Source organism: Trachurus trachurus, assembly GCF_905171665.1.
Source record: "Trachurus trachurus genome assembly, chromosome: 5".
Classification (NCBI taxonomy): domain Eukaryota; kingdom Metazoa; phylum Chordata; class Actinopteri; order Carangiformes; family Carangidae; genus Trachurus; species Trachurus trachurus.
The window spans coordinates 19,336,682-19,353,991 of record NC_139896.1 but is presented as its reverse complement, the minus strand read 5'-3'; the positions used below and the strand labels follow the sequence as shown (position 1 = coordinate 19,353,991).

At 40.7% G+C, this 17,310-nt stretch overlaps 1 protein-coding gene across 1 annotated transcript; it reads right to left on the bottom strand.

Moving 5' to 3' along the window:
* Positions 1-1,837: 1,837 nt before the first annotated feature.
* ccndbp1 (cyclin D-type binding-protein 1) lies at positions 1,838-12,825 on the bottom strand. The gene is made up of 11 exons (XM_083971110.1): positions 12,665-12,825; positions 11,373-11,432; positions 11,183-11,262; positions 10,790-10,871; positions 10,397-10,493; positions 10,011-10,084; positions 6,148-6,224; positions 4,340-4,596; positions 3,899-3,959; positions 2,421-2,467; positions 1,838-2,131 (listed from the first exon to the last, which is right to left on the bottom strand). The coding sequence occupies exons 1-11, from the start codon at positions 12,750-12,752 to the stop codon at positions 2,023-2,025; spliced, it is 1,032 nt and encodes a 343-aa protein (XP_083827236.1). The 5' UTR covers positions 12,753-12,825; the 3' UTR covers positions 1,838-2,022.
* Positions 12,826-17,310: the final 4,485 nt, after the last annotated feature.

The following is a 17,310-nucleotide window of genomic DNA, read 5'->3' as shown; positions in this document are numbered from 1 at the left end:
ACACGGGTATTTTGATGTTGCAGTCACCTGTCAGACATTGTTGCAATTATTATGCAAAGTAGTCATTATGTGATCCATATGTCAATTTTTTTTTTCTTTTCCTTATAGGAAACATTCTTTTGTGTTTATGTAACTGCTGGTTGTTAAGCACTGAGCAGGGAGTGTGCAGAGGGATTAGTTTCCTGATACATAATTAACACGTTGAACTATTACAGCTGCACTTTTAAAAATATGATCATTCATTGCAATGACTCGTGCACAACTATCAAAGGCCAACAAAAACATGAGTTCTCTTCAAGGCACTGGCTTCTATAGTTATGATCATGCAGCTCAATCAGGATCAGCTATTATCTTTCTTGACAAAACTGGATGTTTTTTTGCGATATAAGTCACAGAATCGGTTGACATGCTTTCACCTAGAGACTTGATTTAAACTTTAAAATGTAGACCAAAGTCTAGTCTATTGATATGGTTTTCCATGCTCTGATTGATTCTATAGTTTCTATTGTTAATTATTGTGTTACTGTTCAATTAATCATGATCATTGTTGGAGAAATTATGAGATTTTAATGGGTGTGTAATGAAAGCTTTCACCTGTATTTACTCCAGAAACACCAAAAACATATCAGCTTGCTCGGCAGGGCTGCTCTGGCCACTCATGGTCTTCTTCTTTTTCTGTACGTTTTTTGTTTTTAGATTTTGGTGGCCTTTATTGTGACAGCACAGTATTAGAGACAGGAAACCAGAGGAGAGAGGACGACATGCAGTAAGGGGCCACAAGCCAGACCCGATCCCAGGCCACTGTGGCTAGGACTTTTACATGTCCTCTCACAGGTCTGGAGCTCTGGCAAGCACAGCTTCTTTATCCATCAGAGGACAGGCTTGGTTTCCTTCTGTTCTTTATTTTTCCTCAGAGGCACATTTCCTTGATATGTTGTACCTTGTTAGCTCACCTTCTGAATGGAAGCTGAGGATAAGAATAGGATAAGAGATGGGCTGGATGGGCAGTGTTTTCTTCTGTGCGACATCTCATAAATGAGGAAGTGCTGTTCCATTTGTCTGTTGTTTCTAAAAATGGACTGCATGCATTTCTCATTCAAAGACCAGTTTGATGCATGGGGCAGCATTTATGTGTAGCTAGTAGGCTATTTAACTTTAGCCTCAAGTGATAGGCACCTATAACTGTCACCAGCTATTACGTCACAGAAAATCACCATGTTTGCATCACGATTGTGAGGGTGTACAGGTGTGTGCGTGTGAGCAGTTCAGGTGTTCTCGTTAATTGTGACTCAACATAAGGAAATAAGTGTTTAACATTTTGGATTCTTATTCTGAGACACCAAGGTGTCATGCCTTGTTGAACGTCAGCGACACAATGATGCTACTAGACAGTTCACACCCTAATGACACAGCTAATCAGTTGTTTGGTGATGGAGGTAAGCCTGCCTCCACAATCACGTATGGACTCTTAATCTCTGCTGGGGCAAACATAGCTCACCTAGGTTTAACTTAACTCTGGCCACTTTTGCCATAAGTGGGTACTTTTATTTTTTACTGTCGCCCTATTCATGTCCATGTTCAATTTGTATTTTTCTTCCCATTAATCTGTGCTCACCCTCTCTCTTTGTCCTTATTCTGCAGGTCTCTCTGTTTTGGAGCAAAATTATCTATATCTGCAAGTACAGCCATTACTATTATTATTATTATTATTTTTAAATCATTATTTGTTATTATTACTTATTATTTCTACTATTCATCTACTAGTTTTGCTGTAAAACAGTAAATAAACCATTATTAATTTTTACACATAATCAGTAACATGTGGTCAAAAGCAGACTGTTGTGTAGATGGTTTATTGATAGACTGAAAAGTTGACGTCAAGACGACACCACTTGGTTTTTGTTGCAGTCAGTCACACACTCTCTTTCTCTCTCGCACGCACGCACGCACGCACGCACGCACGCACGCACGCACGCACGCACACACCAATTATTAAAATGTACAACAACCACAGCAGAAACACTAGCTGTCCTGCTGGATCAAGTCTCTGGCTTTCTGCAGGTTGTGATCGATGGCTCCATCTAAAAACTGAACCCAGGTCACTTCTGACTCCCCACACACATGACTGGACCTGTGGAGATGAGGAAAAGGAGGCACGGTGTAAAAAAAACAGAGAAAGAAACTGAGATTTACTGAATGATTTCAAAGATACAGATCAGATTTACAGATAATCCCACCCCGATGTGTCATAAACCTGAAGATACTTGATATTTGACATTTCTCAAAGCCGATCCCTGAAACTAAACTGATCTCTTATCCAGGTCAGCTCATCACCCACCACCGTAGAAACTGTCCCTGCGGTTCTGTATGTTTTATGTCTTCTTATACAAACTCAATAATAAATTCTCAGCTCCTCTCACCTGATGATCTCCAGAACTTTCTTCAATAGCGCTGCCAGTTTAGAAACCTGTAGAGAAATGCACCTTTATTTACATGATTACTTACTTTTATCCTTATTTCGCATGCATGGTTAAAGGCCACCTTCAGCGATCTTAGCTTATCAACTAATACATAATATTCATCAAGTGATAGAACTTTATTAGTACAGTTCTTCTAGTTTTTTTTCTTAGGTTTTTAAGATTGGCTTTTCAGTCCATTGTAAAACATTTTTGCTAAATGTTCATACTTTTCACTGGCTTTTCATCACTGAAAATCACATTCAGTGATTTTATTGAAGATATTTGCCAAAAGTTGACTTCAGGGTTTGTGTTGCAATCTGTTGCGTACGGGATGACATCATCTTGGTGTGTCTGTTATCACCTCTGCTTTGTTACTGGCATCATGTTGCAATTGCAGAATTTCCCTCTTTAATCATCAAAAGAAATTAACTGGTCTACCCTGATCCACCGGTTTGCACAGGTTAAGTGGAACAGGAGTTTATTTCACCTAACCCTAATTACAAATTGGAACTTAATACAACAATGATCATAATCATTTAATTATTAAAGGAACATGGGGCAGGATTTGTGAAAGAATACACGTGCATGTTAAGTTTTTTAATGCTAATGGGTGATGAAGCGTTCAAAACCAAAAAGAATGAGCCCACCCACGTATCTCTTCATTGCCTTGAACAGGCTGTGTGCTGCATAATGCGCTGCAATTCTGGGTCCGAATTTCCAGCACAGTCCTGTGGATGCAATGTCAGATGACACTGCATGCGTGTCCTGGAAGGCTTTGACTTGGATACGGAAGAAGACAACCCAACTAGTGTCTGGGTCAAAGAAATATACTAAAGTTACACTAAAACAAACATTTACTTAGTCGCATGACATGATGCTGTTTGCAGCTGTAGTTTACCAACTTTACTGCAGACCTCCGCGCATGCCTCTGCGGTATAAACAGTGAACGGCCGTTTTTTGAGGTTTACTGCCGGCGGGTTAAATTATTTTTAGGAGATAAATGTCTAATTGATGAAATGTAACAACTGTGGCAGTTACATTTGTTTGAATGAAAGTGAAACGTATCATGTGTGGACAGAAGAGCAGCGCTGCCTCAGGGCTCTGTATGTACAGAAATCACCACATTACATCAATAAAGTAATATTTTACAATGAACCGATCACGAAGCGCGCTCCAGTGCTCTGGCTGCAGTGAGGCCTCAACGGCCGTCGTGTCACTATTAAGTCTTATTTCTTTATCTTGCCCCAAGTTCCTTTAAGCAATTTGATAATGAGATAATGGAGCTGCTCTACTAGAAAACAACCAGCACCAGGTTTAAACATGACTCGAAAAAAAGAAGAGTTGTATACATTGATAACACCATTAAAAGTAGTTGCTGGTGACGCCATTAGGATGCTGCTCAGTTGGATGTACACCAGTAAAATATTTGTGTGTCTTACGTTGCTCTCTACTCCGCTGTAGTCCATGGGAGGGTACAGACAGAGAGCCAGATCATCAACCCTGCGGAGATAAGACACATACAATTTCATGTCTGAAAGAAGCTGTCTAAGCCATCCATCCATCCATCCATCGAGCTGGATGTCTCAGCTGTTACAATCACAAGTTCAAGTTCACATTTTCAATTTGAATCAACAGGCTCCAATAAAACCCCACCAGACTGATCACAGAAACTAAAAGCTGCAGTTGATGTTTATCGTTCATCGTCTTTAGGCTGAAAACCAGTTTCTATCAGAACAACCAGCATCACACTTTCATCAACTAGCAACAGTTCTTTTCACACAGGAGACAAAACAACTTACTGACCCTTTTACTATAAATGAAGGACACAGATATTGGAAAGATTAAACTAATTGTTTTTTGGTTTCCGTGTGCGCACTTACCCAGGGCTGATCTCCTTGGTGATGTCAGCCAGGTCATCGAGTTGGAACAGGTTCTGGGGTGTGGTGATGTCGCCATTGGCCTTGACGGCTGATGTCAGCTTTCTTAGGCATGCAGCCGACGCCTTCATCATCCCCTGGCATGGACCAATCACCAACCGGTCCTTGTCTGACCAGTATGTGTCCTGGTTTCCTCGAGGTTCGTCTCCTTCCTCATCATCCAAGATGTCGCTGAATGGGTCATGGTCCTCAGATAAGGCCTTGAAATGAATACATCATTTATTCCATGTCTGTTTATTCTATAAATTGCCAGAGTGGTGCTTTATTTATGAAAATACATTTTTGCAATTTTTCCAGACATGGCTTGGGCTGTATTCAAAAGTCTTTAGTCAAAATTAGACAATGTTATTGTAACAAAACCCAGTGAATGTCTGGGACCTTAGCTGCTGACTTTATTATAAAGGCCTGGTTTATTCTATCTCTACGTGACCCTACAAATATGAAAAGGTTGTAAATCAGAATCAGATGACTGGATTAACAAAAAAGCTGGTTCTGTGATCAAAGGTCATTACAAGAAAAAACTGAAATGTCAGCACTCACGATAGAAACTTGAAACATTTATTAAATGCACAGCAGTGTCAGATGGATGCGTTTCAGCCCTTGGCTTTCCTCAGTTTCCAACGCTGAGGAAAGCCAAGGGCTGAAGCCAGTCCGTCTGACACTGCTGTGCGTTTAATAAATGTTTCAAGAGTCGAGCATGCCATTTCTTTTGTTATCAAAGGTCATTACTCAGTCAGTTGAGTTTGGTAATGGGTATTTGAAGGTGTAGGTGTGACTTAATTGCAAATAACACTCTTCTGATTAGTCAACCTTCTGGACCTCTACTGTTGGACTGCGAACTGTTGCTGCAGTGAATGTTCAATAGAGTAGAGAAAAGCGTAAGTCACTTTTTAGGCGGCATTACATTAGACCTACTGTAAAAGGTCAAGATGAAGACATTTCTGAACTTGTTTTGTTTTGATCTACGGTAGAGATTCTGTTCTTCATTCATTTACCAATATCTTCCTATAATGCCCTCATTTAATAAAAAAAAATCATGATTTCATCTTTGTTAAACATCCACCCATCCATTGTCTATACGACATATCCATGTAGGGTTGTGGGGGGGTGGAGCTAATCCCTGCTGACATAGGTCGAGGGTGGGGTACACATTGGATAGGTCGCCAGTCTATCACAGGACCGACACATTAGGACAAGCAACTCACACTCACATTTGCACACTATGGGCAATATGGACTCTCCAATCAACCTAGTGTGCATGTTTTTGGACTTTGGGAGGAATCTGGAGAGCCTGGACATAACTCAAAAACACACAGGGGAGAATTTGCAAACTCCACCCAGAAGTTTCTTGTTGAGAAGCACCAGCTAACCACCAAAACATTGGAATCACACCACCAAAATCTATTTAGTTTATCCTTGAGCCCAAGCAAACATTTGTGCCAAGTCAATGAATACACTACTCACAAAAAGTTTGGTATATTTGACAAGAATATTCCTATAAAAAGTTCATGCTACAGTGATATTCTATCATGAGGCCTTTTAAGGTGAAGGATGCAATGGTAATTTCTTTATCTCAAACAAAAGCTAACAACAGTGGTGGCTATAGCACAGCAAAAATCTCAATGTCTATCTATGGTATGACTCGATAAAGTTACCAAAACATGTTTATGAGTATGTTTCAAAGAGAGGCTTGGAGATAAATACAAGGCGCAGGCTTAATATGAGAATTCTGTGTGTGTGTGTGTGTTTACCTGTTCAATTTCCTCTATGGCGTCTTTCACCACTCCAGTCTGAGCAGACAGACCCAGCAGCACTGCAGCTTTGTTATCTGTGAAACAGACATTGATCAACAAAGATTTGCCAATAAAAAAAGGAATAGACCTTTCCAGAAAAAGACACCACATTCATCACACATTATTACAAGTGACTGCTCATCCTGTCAGAAACAACAAGACAAGTAGTGATGCTGGAGCTCACAGTCCCCTCAAAGGACCAGGTGGACCAGATGGAGGACTTACTGACCGCCCACAAAAGGCAGGTCATCAGACACAGCATCGAGGCAGCAGAGAACGCCTGAATGATGGCCGTGGTGAAGGAGGAGCGTACTGTGGAGGAGAGGTTCTCAGACACAAGTCAGGGTCTCATCAGCCCCGACTGGGTAGAAGTTTCGAAAAGTCAGAGAGTGAAGCTGGCTGATAAACCGAGAGTTCACTTCGGACACAGGTACCGAACAACGACTTAGCACTGTGAGCTCACAAAACTGAGGAGATTGTTCCCAAAAGTGACAGCGTCTCCTCTGGAAGTGTTTGTCAGGTTTTAACATTTGCCAAAACTCTGTGGTGTCTAGAAGCAGCAGGTTGACATATTTACTCAAGCGTCTCAAACAGTGACAGCGGGTCATGGTCATTCTTTTTTTCATTTCATTTCATTTGTCCTTTATTTATTCAGGGAAGGTCAATTGAGAATAAACAGGAATAAATCTTCTGTGGCCTGATAGCAGGTTTTAAGGCTTAATGGTATCACAACACAGAAGGCACCAAGTCCTACGCCACTATCGACACTGTTGTTACTAGACCACTGGGGAGTAGATTGACAGTAGATACTGAGTTGGCTTTTGGTTTTTGAATACACAAATAGTAGGCTATATCTTGACACTATCTGACACTAGAGCAGAGGGTGTCTCAGTGGTTCACCTGGTAGAGCGTGCATCAATAAGGCTGCATGTAGGGTTGTAGAGGGGTGGAAAATTTCCAGTAAATTTCTGGTAAATTTCCAGAAACTTTCCATGGGAAGTTAAGCTGGGGAATTTTGGAAATATTCAAAATTAGAAACTTTCCATGGGAATTATGAGAATTTATGGGAAATATTGGGAATTTATGGGAATTAACTGGAAATTGGGGGTAATTTAAACAAACTGTATCCAAACATAAATGTAAATATTTAGTTTTGTCATAAGAAGACATCCATGCAAAATAATACAATTAAAAAACATGACATTTCAACTAGGGCTGATCCCAAAAAATCGACGCTTCGAAGCTTTGTACGTTGCCATGGTAATCAATCATGAAGTCCGAGATTGTTTTTTTTGTTTCTTTTTTTCCCCTTTTCGACACCGGTTCTCATTATTGAAATGAGTAGGCTACTTGGCATCCTGGAAACCTGCCTGATAAGTTTTGGAGACATGCAGTGTTTGTTTGCCATACGTTCCCTGTTAAGGGCCAACCTTCAATTTTGTAAATTTCAGATTTATTCCTGTTTATTCCCATATATTCCCGTTAATTCCCCCAAAGTTTCCAACTTTGAAAATTCCCGGAATTTTGCAACCCCAGCTGCATGTTAACCCCTCTCATTCACGCTGCCCAAGCCCAAAACGTAAAAAAAAAAGAAAAGTGAAATAATAGGGGGACGTAATTCTAATGAAAATTGATGACGCAGCACAGCTACGGTAAGTGTAACAGACATGTCATGACTGGTTATGTTTCTAAAAGCATTGAGAATTAACAAATTACACAAGCAGATACTGGACTTCATTTTAGAGATAATTCATACCGCCTTCAAAGCAGTGTATGTGCAAGAATATGATGTTGCGTGTGAAAACAAGCATGAATGATCTCTCAAACGGCCTATAATTGTGAAATGTTACCTTGCATGTTACTCAAGAAATGATTGACATTTGGAATCGAATCGATGCACCTTAATTTCAATGTTTACCCGACCATGCCTTCCAGAGGCATAGAATTAGACTACTTAGAAATAGCGTATCTTCACACACTGATGGGCTCATTTGCTGTTGTTGTAGGTAACAGAGACACATCAGCAGAAACCAGAGACTTTTGCGTATCCAGTTAAAAGCTCCGTACAGGGGCTTTAAATCCCCACTGTGTAACTTCTCTTGTTGTCCACAAAAATCGATTATTTCATTCTAAAGTATGTGTTTTATTAATTAGTAATTTCCCCCATCAACAAACTGAAGTGTTCTAGTAGGCTTTGAATCTTCCATGCATATTATGTACATAGAGCTGGTAAGCTCAGTGCTGGCTGCCATCTTTTATGTTCAGTGGCAGCGTGACTGTAGGTAACCACAGAAACTCACCAGAGAGACCGGAGCGGTTGGCATTGGGAGAAACGATCGAGGTGGTGTCTGTTTGAAAACCATCACCACGTTGTAGTGCAACAAAGGATGGAGGGTCACACTCATGCTGCATTCATGTGGAGTCAGGCAGATGGCAGTCGGCAAACAAACCAGATGTCATTTTAGTCGGTGAGAGAGGGCCGGTAAAACTTGAGTGAGGTAAACGATACGACATCGCCATAACAACATATTGTCACGTGGGTATCGTTTTGCCTTGTGCCGATGGACCACTTGTTTATCCCGTTACGTGCAGTGGCTGTCGTCAGTCTGCCGTTTGCCTGATGCCATGTGAATGCAGCATAAAGAATACAATTGAGTTGGTTGCGATATACAACCTCACCGCTAGATGGGAGTAATTCCTACACAATGTCCTTGTAAGTCAGGAAAAACATAAACCAAAAAAAGATAAAACATACATTTGGACTTTTTAGATTATATGATATTTTGTAATTCATGAATTGGAATTTATGAATTGATTTTTGCAGCAAAAACAGAACTGCAAATCTGATTTGAAATAACCTTTTTTTTTGTTTTGCCAACCCTAGAAAATATGGATGTTTATCATGTTCTCAGCTTTATATTCTTAGATTAAAGTCCTTAAACATTGTTAAAGGGATAGTTCACCCAAAATTCAAATTTCACTCATTATCTATTCACCCTCATGTCGTGCAGCACTGCATGTCCATATGACGGTTGCGAACGGACACCACTTGTCAGTAATCGCACTGACGCCGGCGCAAATCGCGCAAGATTTGGACGGACCAGGAAGAGGAGCTTCTGCTACAAACAAGCTTGAAATATAGATTTATTTAATTTTTTTCGGAACAATTTCTCATGTTGGGGCTTCAATACAAGGCGGACATTACAGACGAGCTGTGTGGAGGTATTTGGATGGTTTCTGGTGTGTCTTTTTGGATGAAGAAAAGTGGTGTCCGTTCGCAACCGTCATATGGACATGCACTGCTGCACGGAGCCTCGCTGTAACTCAGAGAAGGCACGGAGGACTCTGAAACTGAACTATCCCTTTAATCTGGCTTCTGGATTTATATTTTATCATGTTATTATGTTATTTGTATATTGATTGTCATGTTGTTATCTATTTGTGTGTATGGATTTGCCCCTATTCTGTTTAGTTACAATATCTTTAGATACATGAAATCTAATAAAGGAAAAAAAAAGACTCCCTGTCTTACAGCTCTACAACATGTTGACTTGGACTTGGTGTATGAGTAAAGATCGAATGTCCTCATTTACTCTCAGATACGTTAATGCATGCCGACAGCCTAAACTAACAAGATGTCACAAACAGAAGTACTTGGTCTGACTCTCGGTACAACAGCACCACTTGCGAGCCGGGGCCAGGGTGACAGCTGATACCTGCAGTTGTACCAAAGAGATGACGCTGACCGGGATTTCACTGAATCTGTCTCCAGCCACAACTTTGAATTTATTCTCCTTTTTGATGCAGTGAAGTCAACTGACCGTGAGGCAACTGGGCGAACTGGTCGCAGGCTGACCACACACTTCCTGTCGACGTCAACTGTTCCTGGGTCAGACTGGAGAAGGGCGGTAAGAGAGGATTCATTAGAAGGTCGGACGAAAAGGAAAAACCAGGAAAAGAGAGGGAGCAGTCCTCACAATATGATATACTGAAAGTGATCATGTCAGTGTAATGTCAACATGAAGTCAGATATCTAAAACTGTTAGCCTAAAAGTTTTGTGTTCAGGTTATAATGACAACAGAACACAAACTCTATAACTCTATAGATAATATACATATAATAATCTGTAACTTAAGATATTTTATATTAACTATGTATAAATGATTATGACCGTATCTCTGTGTGATTGTATGATTGTGTGTGTACCTCTGCTGCGGTGAATTCAGTATCACCTCCACCAGCTGAGCGACTCCCTCCAGTACCTCGATTGTGCCGTCTCTAATATGTCGCCGCAGACTGATGCCTGAGACAAGACAACAGAAACACAAGCTGACCTTAAGACGCTGACTCAGACCTGAGCTGACAAACCTGCGCTTATGAAACTATAGATGTAAATGAGTCCTTTGGCAATGTTTTATAACCAAGAAATCTGGAAAATTTAAGTTGACAGGGTGGATGGATCGTGGCTGCTCTGAACTATTACCGGTATTTTTTATCTGATGCAGCTGAATCATTAGTAAATAGAATCAAAATTAATCTTTGAAAATATTATCAGAGCTGATCAATTCTTGAGGTGAGGTTGTTGTTTTTTTTTTTTACCTTGGCTCTTAGGGAACCAGTAATAGACTGTGGAAAGGGTGAGGACACTCTTCAGAAGGGAATCTGACAGCTTTTCAACATCCTGCAGAGAATGGAGGAGAGAAACAAAGATGTCATAATTATACAAGTAGTGGGTCAACCAGCAGCTTTCTTAACACTTTCCAGTCTTCCAACTATATAAACATTAGGCACACTGTTAGATCTGAATAGGAAGTGATAGTCCGATAAAAAAGGCAAGTTTGAATGTTCTCATGCTTATTAGCTGAGGCCTCCACACAGAGCAGAATCACATTTTCAAAAGGGACAGAGGAATCAGAGGCAGACAAATTGTGTATCCAGTGTGTGTAGATTAGCTGTTTGCTTCTATGTGGTAAATATTTACAATAACCTGACCTGTCCTGATGGCAGCGGAGGTTTGGAGAAGGCCAAACTGTATTTCGTGGCTTCCTGAGACACAGCCTTCACTGCCTGGTCTGAGGACATAAGAGACACGTACATCATGTTCACATGGAGATTTCAATTCATGGAGAATTTATGTGTTTATGTGGAACAAGATATTGCATCATGACAAACCAAACTCAACTCAGAGTGTCCCAGAAGTTGGAGAGGTTGAATGCACCGGCTGACTCATTGGATTCTCCTTCTGTGGGAAATGAAAAATTGCTTTAGAAAAGTGCCTTATATTTAATATTCAGAAACTAAACTTTGATCTCATTAAAAGAAAAACTTTAATAGCATTGTGGTTAAGCTTGCTGCAACTAATGTTATAATATTATTCTTTTGATTAATTACTTTGTGTGCGTAGTAGAGGTGGTGAAAAAATCTATGATTGATTAATCACGATTGTTGTATTGTATACACACAATACAATATGCAGTATACTGTATAGTCAAATTTTACTGTTACTTCTTAGTGACATTTTTCTATCTTTACTTTGCTTGATATTTCTTCATATTTTTCTTCTTACCGTATTTAATGTTAAAAACTGAAACACCAAAACAACTTCCTCATTTGTGAACAGACCTGATAAGAGTTGTTGCTATTGAGCTACTGGCGCCATCATGCTGTTCATCTAGTGTGTTGTTGTTCTCCACCCAGTTTGGTGATGTTAAGAGTATAATCTATAAGACAGTGTAAAGTTTAATAATACCATAGCTACCCCTTATTAAAACTGAGTATATTAGATAAGGTCTGCTTGGGCAATATCATGATTTTTGAACCAATTACTGTATTTTATTGGTTTGTCTTGTATTTGCCTCATTACACAATAACAGACATTTACTCTTGATTACTTGGTCTGGTACAGTCATATATTTATTTTGTTGATATAATATTCTGACAAAGGGTCATATACATAGCGCTTGAAATGTACAGTTTATAAACAGTTTGTGTCATTAAGTTATTTCAGAGGAGTGGATTCAGCTGAGTGTCAGTCTGAGTTGAACTCAACTAGCCTATGTTTTGAAATGTTGTTGTGCGCGGGACCGATGTTTTATCCTCGCCAGCGCCCACAAAGACGATATGATTAAACCCACACGTCTCAGAAACAATGTCCACAAACCCTGAGCATTAACTAAATGGAAGAGTTTTTGATAGAAGTAGGTCAGACTAGCTCGATCAGCTGCATGCATGCAGACAGACACCTGTCCGAGAGGCCTCACAGGTGAGTTTGACGGCTGTGTTACTAGCAGTTTAGCTCACAACATGAAAATCATCTACGGAGAGAAACGATTATGGTATTAAAGACCGAAAAAGCCGAGTCTAAGTGACATTAAAACAAAAAGTGGCTTCAGTTCATGCTAACATGACAAGCTAGCATGCGTGTAGCTGCGTCATATACCTGCGTTGCGTCACACGTCTACTCGTCATATTTACCTCTGACGCGGTCTCTGACGCACTGGACGGAGTTCAGCAGGTTCCGTAGAGACACCGACACGTTTCCACCGCTGTTTTCAACATCCATGACTTCGGAGTGGAGTTGACACACACACACCACGCGATTCACGCGTGTTGTGGAACCATAGGAAGGACAGGATGTAGAGAGGGGGACAATATTTAAGGAGCACCGCCAGTGCTGTCGGACAAGATAAAGTGCGACACATTCAACTACTTTGGCGACACCTCGTGGTTTAATATGAATACTGCAAGTAAAAAAGAAAGTTCAGGGTAAAGACACCTCGTTTTTTTTTTTTTTTTTCAAATGCAGTAAAAAAAAACAAAAAAAAAACACCATGACAATCTGTTATGTTTTGTTGTTGTTGTTGTTTTCCTCTTAGATTGTGTCAGTGACAGCAGTGTTGGTTTGCATTTGAAAGTGTTTGTGCAGTGGGATCCAAAGACCAGTAGGGGGCAGTATTTACCTGCAACCACCTGAGGGTGATGACACAGTCGGAGTCATCAGTATCACAGTATCACTTGGATACATTTGATGATGTGGGCAAGTTGAGTCAACAGAAAAAAATGTGTTGGGGGGAAATGGGAAAAGAGAAGGACAGAAGACATAAAGAGTGAAAATGCTGCTCTGTAGACGCTGCACTTCACGTTGTTTCCTCAGTTTTTTAAAAAACTTTTATGCATTGTCATAGTTGTTGTGTCTGTCAATAAGATACCAGCAGTTTAGAAACTCATTCAAACTGATTATGAAACATTGTTTTATAAAACTATACTTTAAATGTTCTAAAATCAGTTTTCATAATCATATAGGCGGTAGGCATATTTCATGTTGTGCTTTAGGGAGAGGATAGACCAAATTTTAGGACCTACCGTGAGAGTGGAGACGAGTCTCTCATGAGCATCACACACTTTCCTGCACCGTTTGTTTTTGCTACTGCTGCATACTAGGCCTACTGTAGCTGACATTAGCATCAGCATACTGGGAGAAGAAATGCAGTGGGTTCAGCATAAAATTTCATACGCACGGCCCCGGCCAAAAGAGAGTGCAGAGTTGAAAAAAAAAAAACAAACAAACAAAAAAAGAACAATGTTTTCTCTTGTCTTTGTCTGCAAACTATCAGATCGGAGGCTATGGCTGTGTTTTAATCTGCCTAAAGAACAATTTGAAATTGCAAAACTCAAACTGAGTAATGGAAACATTTTGTGAATCCATTCAGATATGTCAAAAAATATATACTCACATGAGGTGTTTTTTCAGGTTAACTGACACTTATCTACTTAACTTTCATTCAACCAGATTGATAAATGGTCAGATAATGTTGAAGGTGAGCGCAGCCCACACTCTTTCAACAAAACAGTTGACTGGTTTGTGCAAACATTAACCATCAACTAATGTCATACAGTTTCATGACCAACTTGTAGGCTATCAGTGACAGTAGGCTAAAATAACAGTGGAGCAAGTGCATCACTGCTATGAGGGAAAAGGCTTGATAGGGACAACCACCAGAGAGGCTACTGGTGAGTAGTATAAGCCGGATCCTTAACATCATAACCTTTCTTCTACCCCCACACTCACACACACGCACACAATCAGCCAGTCTAGACTGTGCTGAACAAAAATAATGAATATATTTGATTTTGTCAAGCTGCAGTCTCTCTATGGGCTGTGTGTGTGTGTGTGAGTGTGAGTGTGTGTGTGTTGGTGTGGGTGGGTGGGTGTGTGTGTGGGCGTGCATGCGGGTGCATGTGTGTAAACAGGAAAACAAAGGCAAACCGTTTTATCACTTCACTTCTTCTTTTCTGTCTCATTTCCTACTGTCTCTTTTTCCCCTGCTCCCTCCATTGCGCTCTCTCAGGTGTGATCTGTGTGGGGAGTCGCTGTCTAGACAACTGATTATACCGAATAATGAGGGAGGGGAGAGGGATAAAGCATCAAAAGGGTAAAAGAGGAAGGGGGTGTGAAGGAAAGAGAGGTGTAGCATCAGACAGAGAGAGGGAGAGGGAGGGGAAGAGAGGGGAGGAGAAGAAGGGGAAAAAGCAGAAGGGGGAAAGCGATGAGCTGGGGATTAAAGATGAGGGAGGAAAAAGTGACAGAAGGGGGTGGGAAAAACAGGAGAGAAAAAACAAGAAGGAATAAATATGAGAAATATGAAGCAGCGTGAAAACATGGAGAAGAAAGAAAGAAAGAAAGACTTTTTCCTCTACTGTTCAGGATAAAAGAAAATTCTCTATCTGCCAAAACAATATTGATTTTTAAGGAAAGCTTTTTGAACAGATATTTTGTTTGTATTCAAATATGAAACCAGGAGTAGAGAGATTAGCTGCTGGTCAAAAAGATGATGACAGACACAGAGAGGAAGAGAAAGAGAGGGAGACAGACAGAGGAACAGAGTGTGGGCAAGAAAAATGCCCAGGCATTGTTATATCAACCTCAGAGGCTGAAAAATGAAGCCAACGCTAATATAGAGTGCCGAAGCGGAAGCAGCCCCATGGGTCCTCAATTCGAAAAAAGGCTCCATACAAATGAACGGGAGTCCAAGATTTATTTCGTGATCCGTTTGAATTGTGCCATGACAAAAAAATATGGCCTCTACCTGTTGGTTTAAAACATCACGTTTCATGCCGAGAAATCAGCAGTTTGTTGTAAACCTATTGTAAAATAAAATTCCGAAGAGTCCGTAACCAGAAAGACTACAGGTCGCGTAGGTGACGTCACACACCAAATGCCGCCCTTTCCCGTGTCAGTTGGTGACGTATTTTTTGTGGGACACCCATAGACTGTAAAAAGAATGGACGTAGCACCCGTGACGTCACCCATTGGTTTGGGGGAGTCTGTTTTGTGCCTCTACTACGGGGGTTTGAACCGCGCCATGTTGGATTCTACTTGCCATATTTGGAGAGGTGTGGCCGTTAGCCGGCCGAGAGCCCGCCCACTGGCCTCGTAGCAGCGGACCTGTCACTCAACGATTCTGCGCCCTAATTGGCCAGAACTTTAAACCTAATAATAGTAAAACGGTAGAGAAAAATTCACCCCCCTCAGAGTGTGTGCGGGGGTAGAAACTATCGGTTGAGACCAAAAAAATAAAATGTACCAGGCTGTAAATATGTTTTTTTAAGCTGTAAAATCGGCTATTTTAACATGGGGCTCAATTGGAGTTGCTCCCTTCTGGAGCCAGCCCCCAGCGACAGCCGAGGGGATTGCAGTTTTTTGAACGCGGAAGTGAGATTCACTTCTCAGACCGACAACTGCCCCCTTGGGGACACCGAATTTGTAGTTCGCAGAGCGTCTTCACACTAAATACATTCTTCTGTTGCCGTTTTACGATAAACTGCTGATTTCTCGGCATGAAACGTGATGTTTTAAACAGGTAGAGGACATATTTTTTTGTCATGGCACAATTCAAACGGATCACAAAATAAATCTTGGAGTCCCGTTCATTTGTATGGAGACTTTTTTCGAATTGAGGACCCATGGGGCTGCTTCCGCTTCGGCACTCTATAGCCGAAGCTGCAGTTCCTCTACTGACCACTAGAGTGTGTCTCCTACAGTGAGTCAGTCCCCATAGACTCCCACATTAAAATGTCAAAATTTACATCCAAAATAAACATGTTTACAGCCTGGTACAAACACAGTCATGGTCCCCACAGTTAATTTCCTCCTTTATGAGAACTCATCTGTTCACACAGCCTCTTTAAATGAGCAACATAGCAATCTGTAAGTTGAGTGTGAGATGGCGGTCAGTCACCATTAATGACTGCCATCTTGGTTATATAGCAAAAGGGCAGGAGCCATGTTAATTTTGACGACAAATGAGCAGAGCAGCCGTCAGGTGGGTGACCTGTCACCTGTTTTGCTTTCCATAGGGCTGTAACTGTTTCAACCAAGAACCTTAGAACATCAAGTTTTTGTTGCCGCCAGGTTGCTAGATGACAGGAGCTGGACACCCAACAGTAACAGCAGGCAAAACTGGTGACACAGAATAAATTGTCCATAAATTCTCCTCTACTACCAATAAACAAAACAAAACAAAATTTAAATGTAATAAAGAAATAAAAAGGAAGTAAGCTCTCATAGAGAAATTGCCATTAAAATAACAACTTGTTCTGATCAGGAAAATATATGTATTGGGACATTTATTATGGGTGCTTCTGACATTCTAGATTTGTCAGTGCTTTACACAATGGTGGGGATCGAGTGAAACACATTGATGTTTAGTTTATAATACTTTGTTGTGTTGATGTTACGTTAAGTAGCTTATAAAATCTAATTCTGCTTGTTCTTACTGCTCACTGGACAGATTTAAAAGGGAAGAAATCAGTATTCATGGATTCGGGCCTCAGTCAATCAGATGAGGATTTCTATCACTTCACTCAGCGAGTCCGCTGCTGTGTGGAGGTCAGACGCTTTGAATTTCATTTTTCACCTCCAACTGTAACTACTGTCGCTGTGTGAGTATCTGTCTGGAGACTGTCTGAAGTTGATATCCTCTTATTTAAATATGATGACAGGCTCTTCACCCCTGCTGTAAACTGTTGTACCTCAGTGTGGTTGAACCAAAGATGAGAGGCAGTAAGACAGGATCCAGACAAAGCAGCAAATCTGTCACACTCTGTAATCAGTTTAGTCT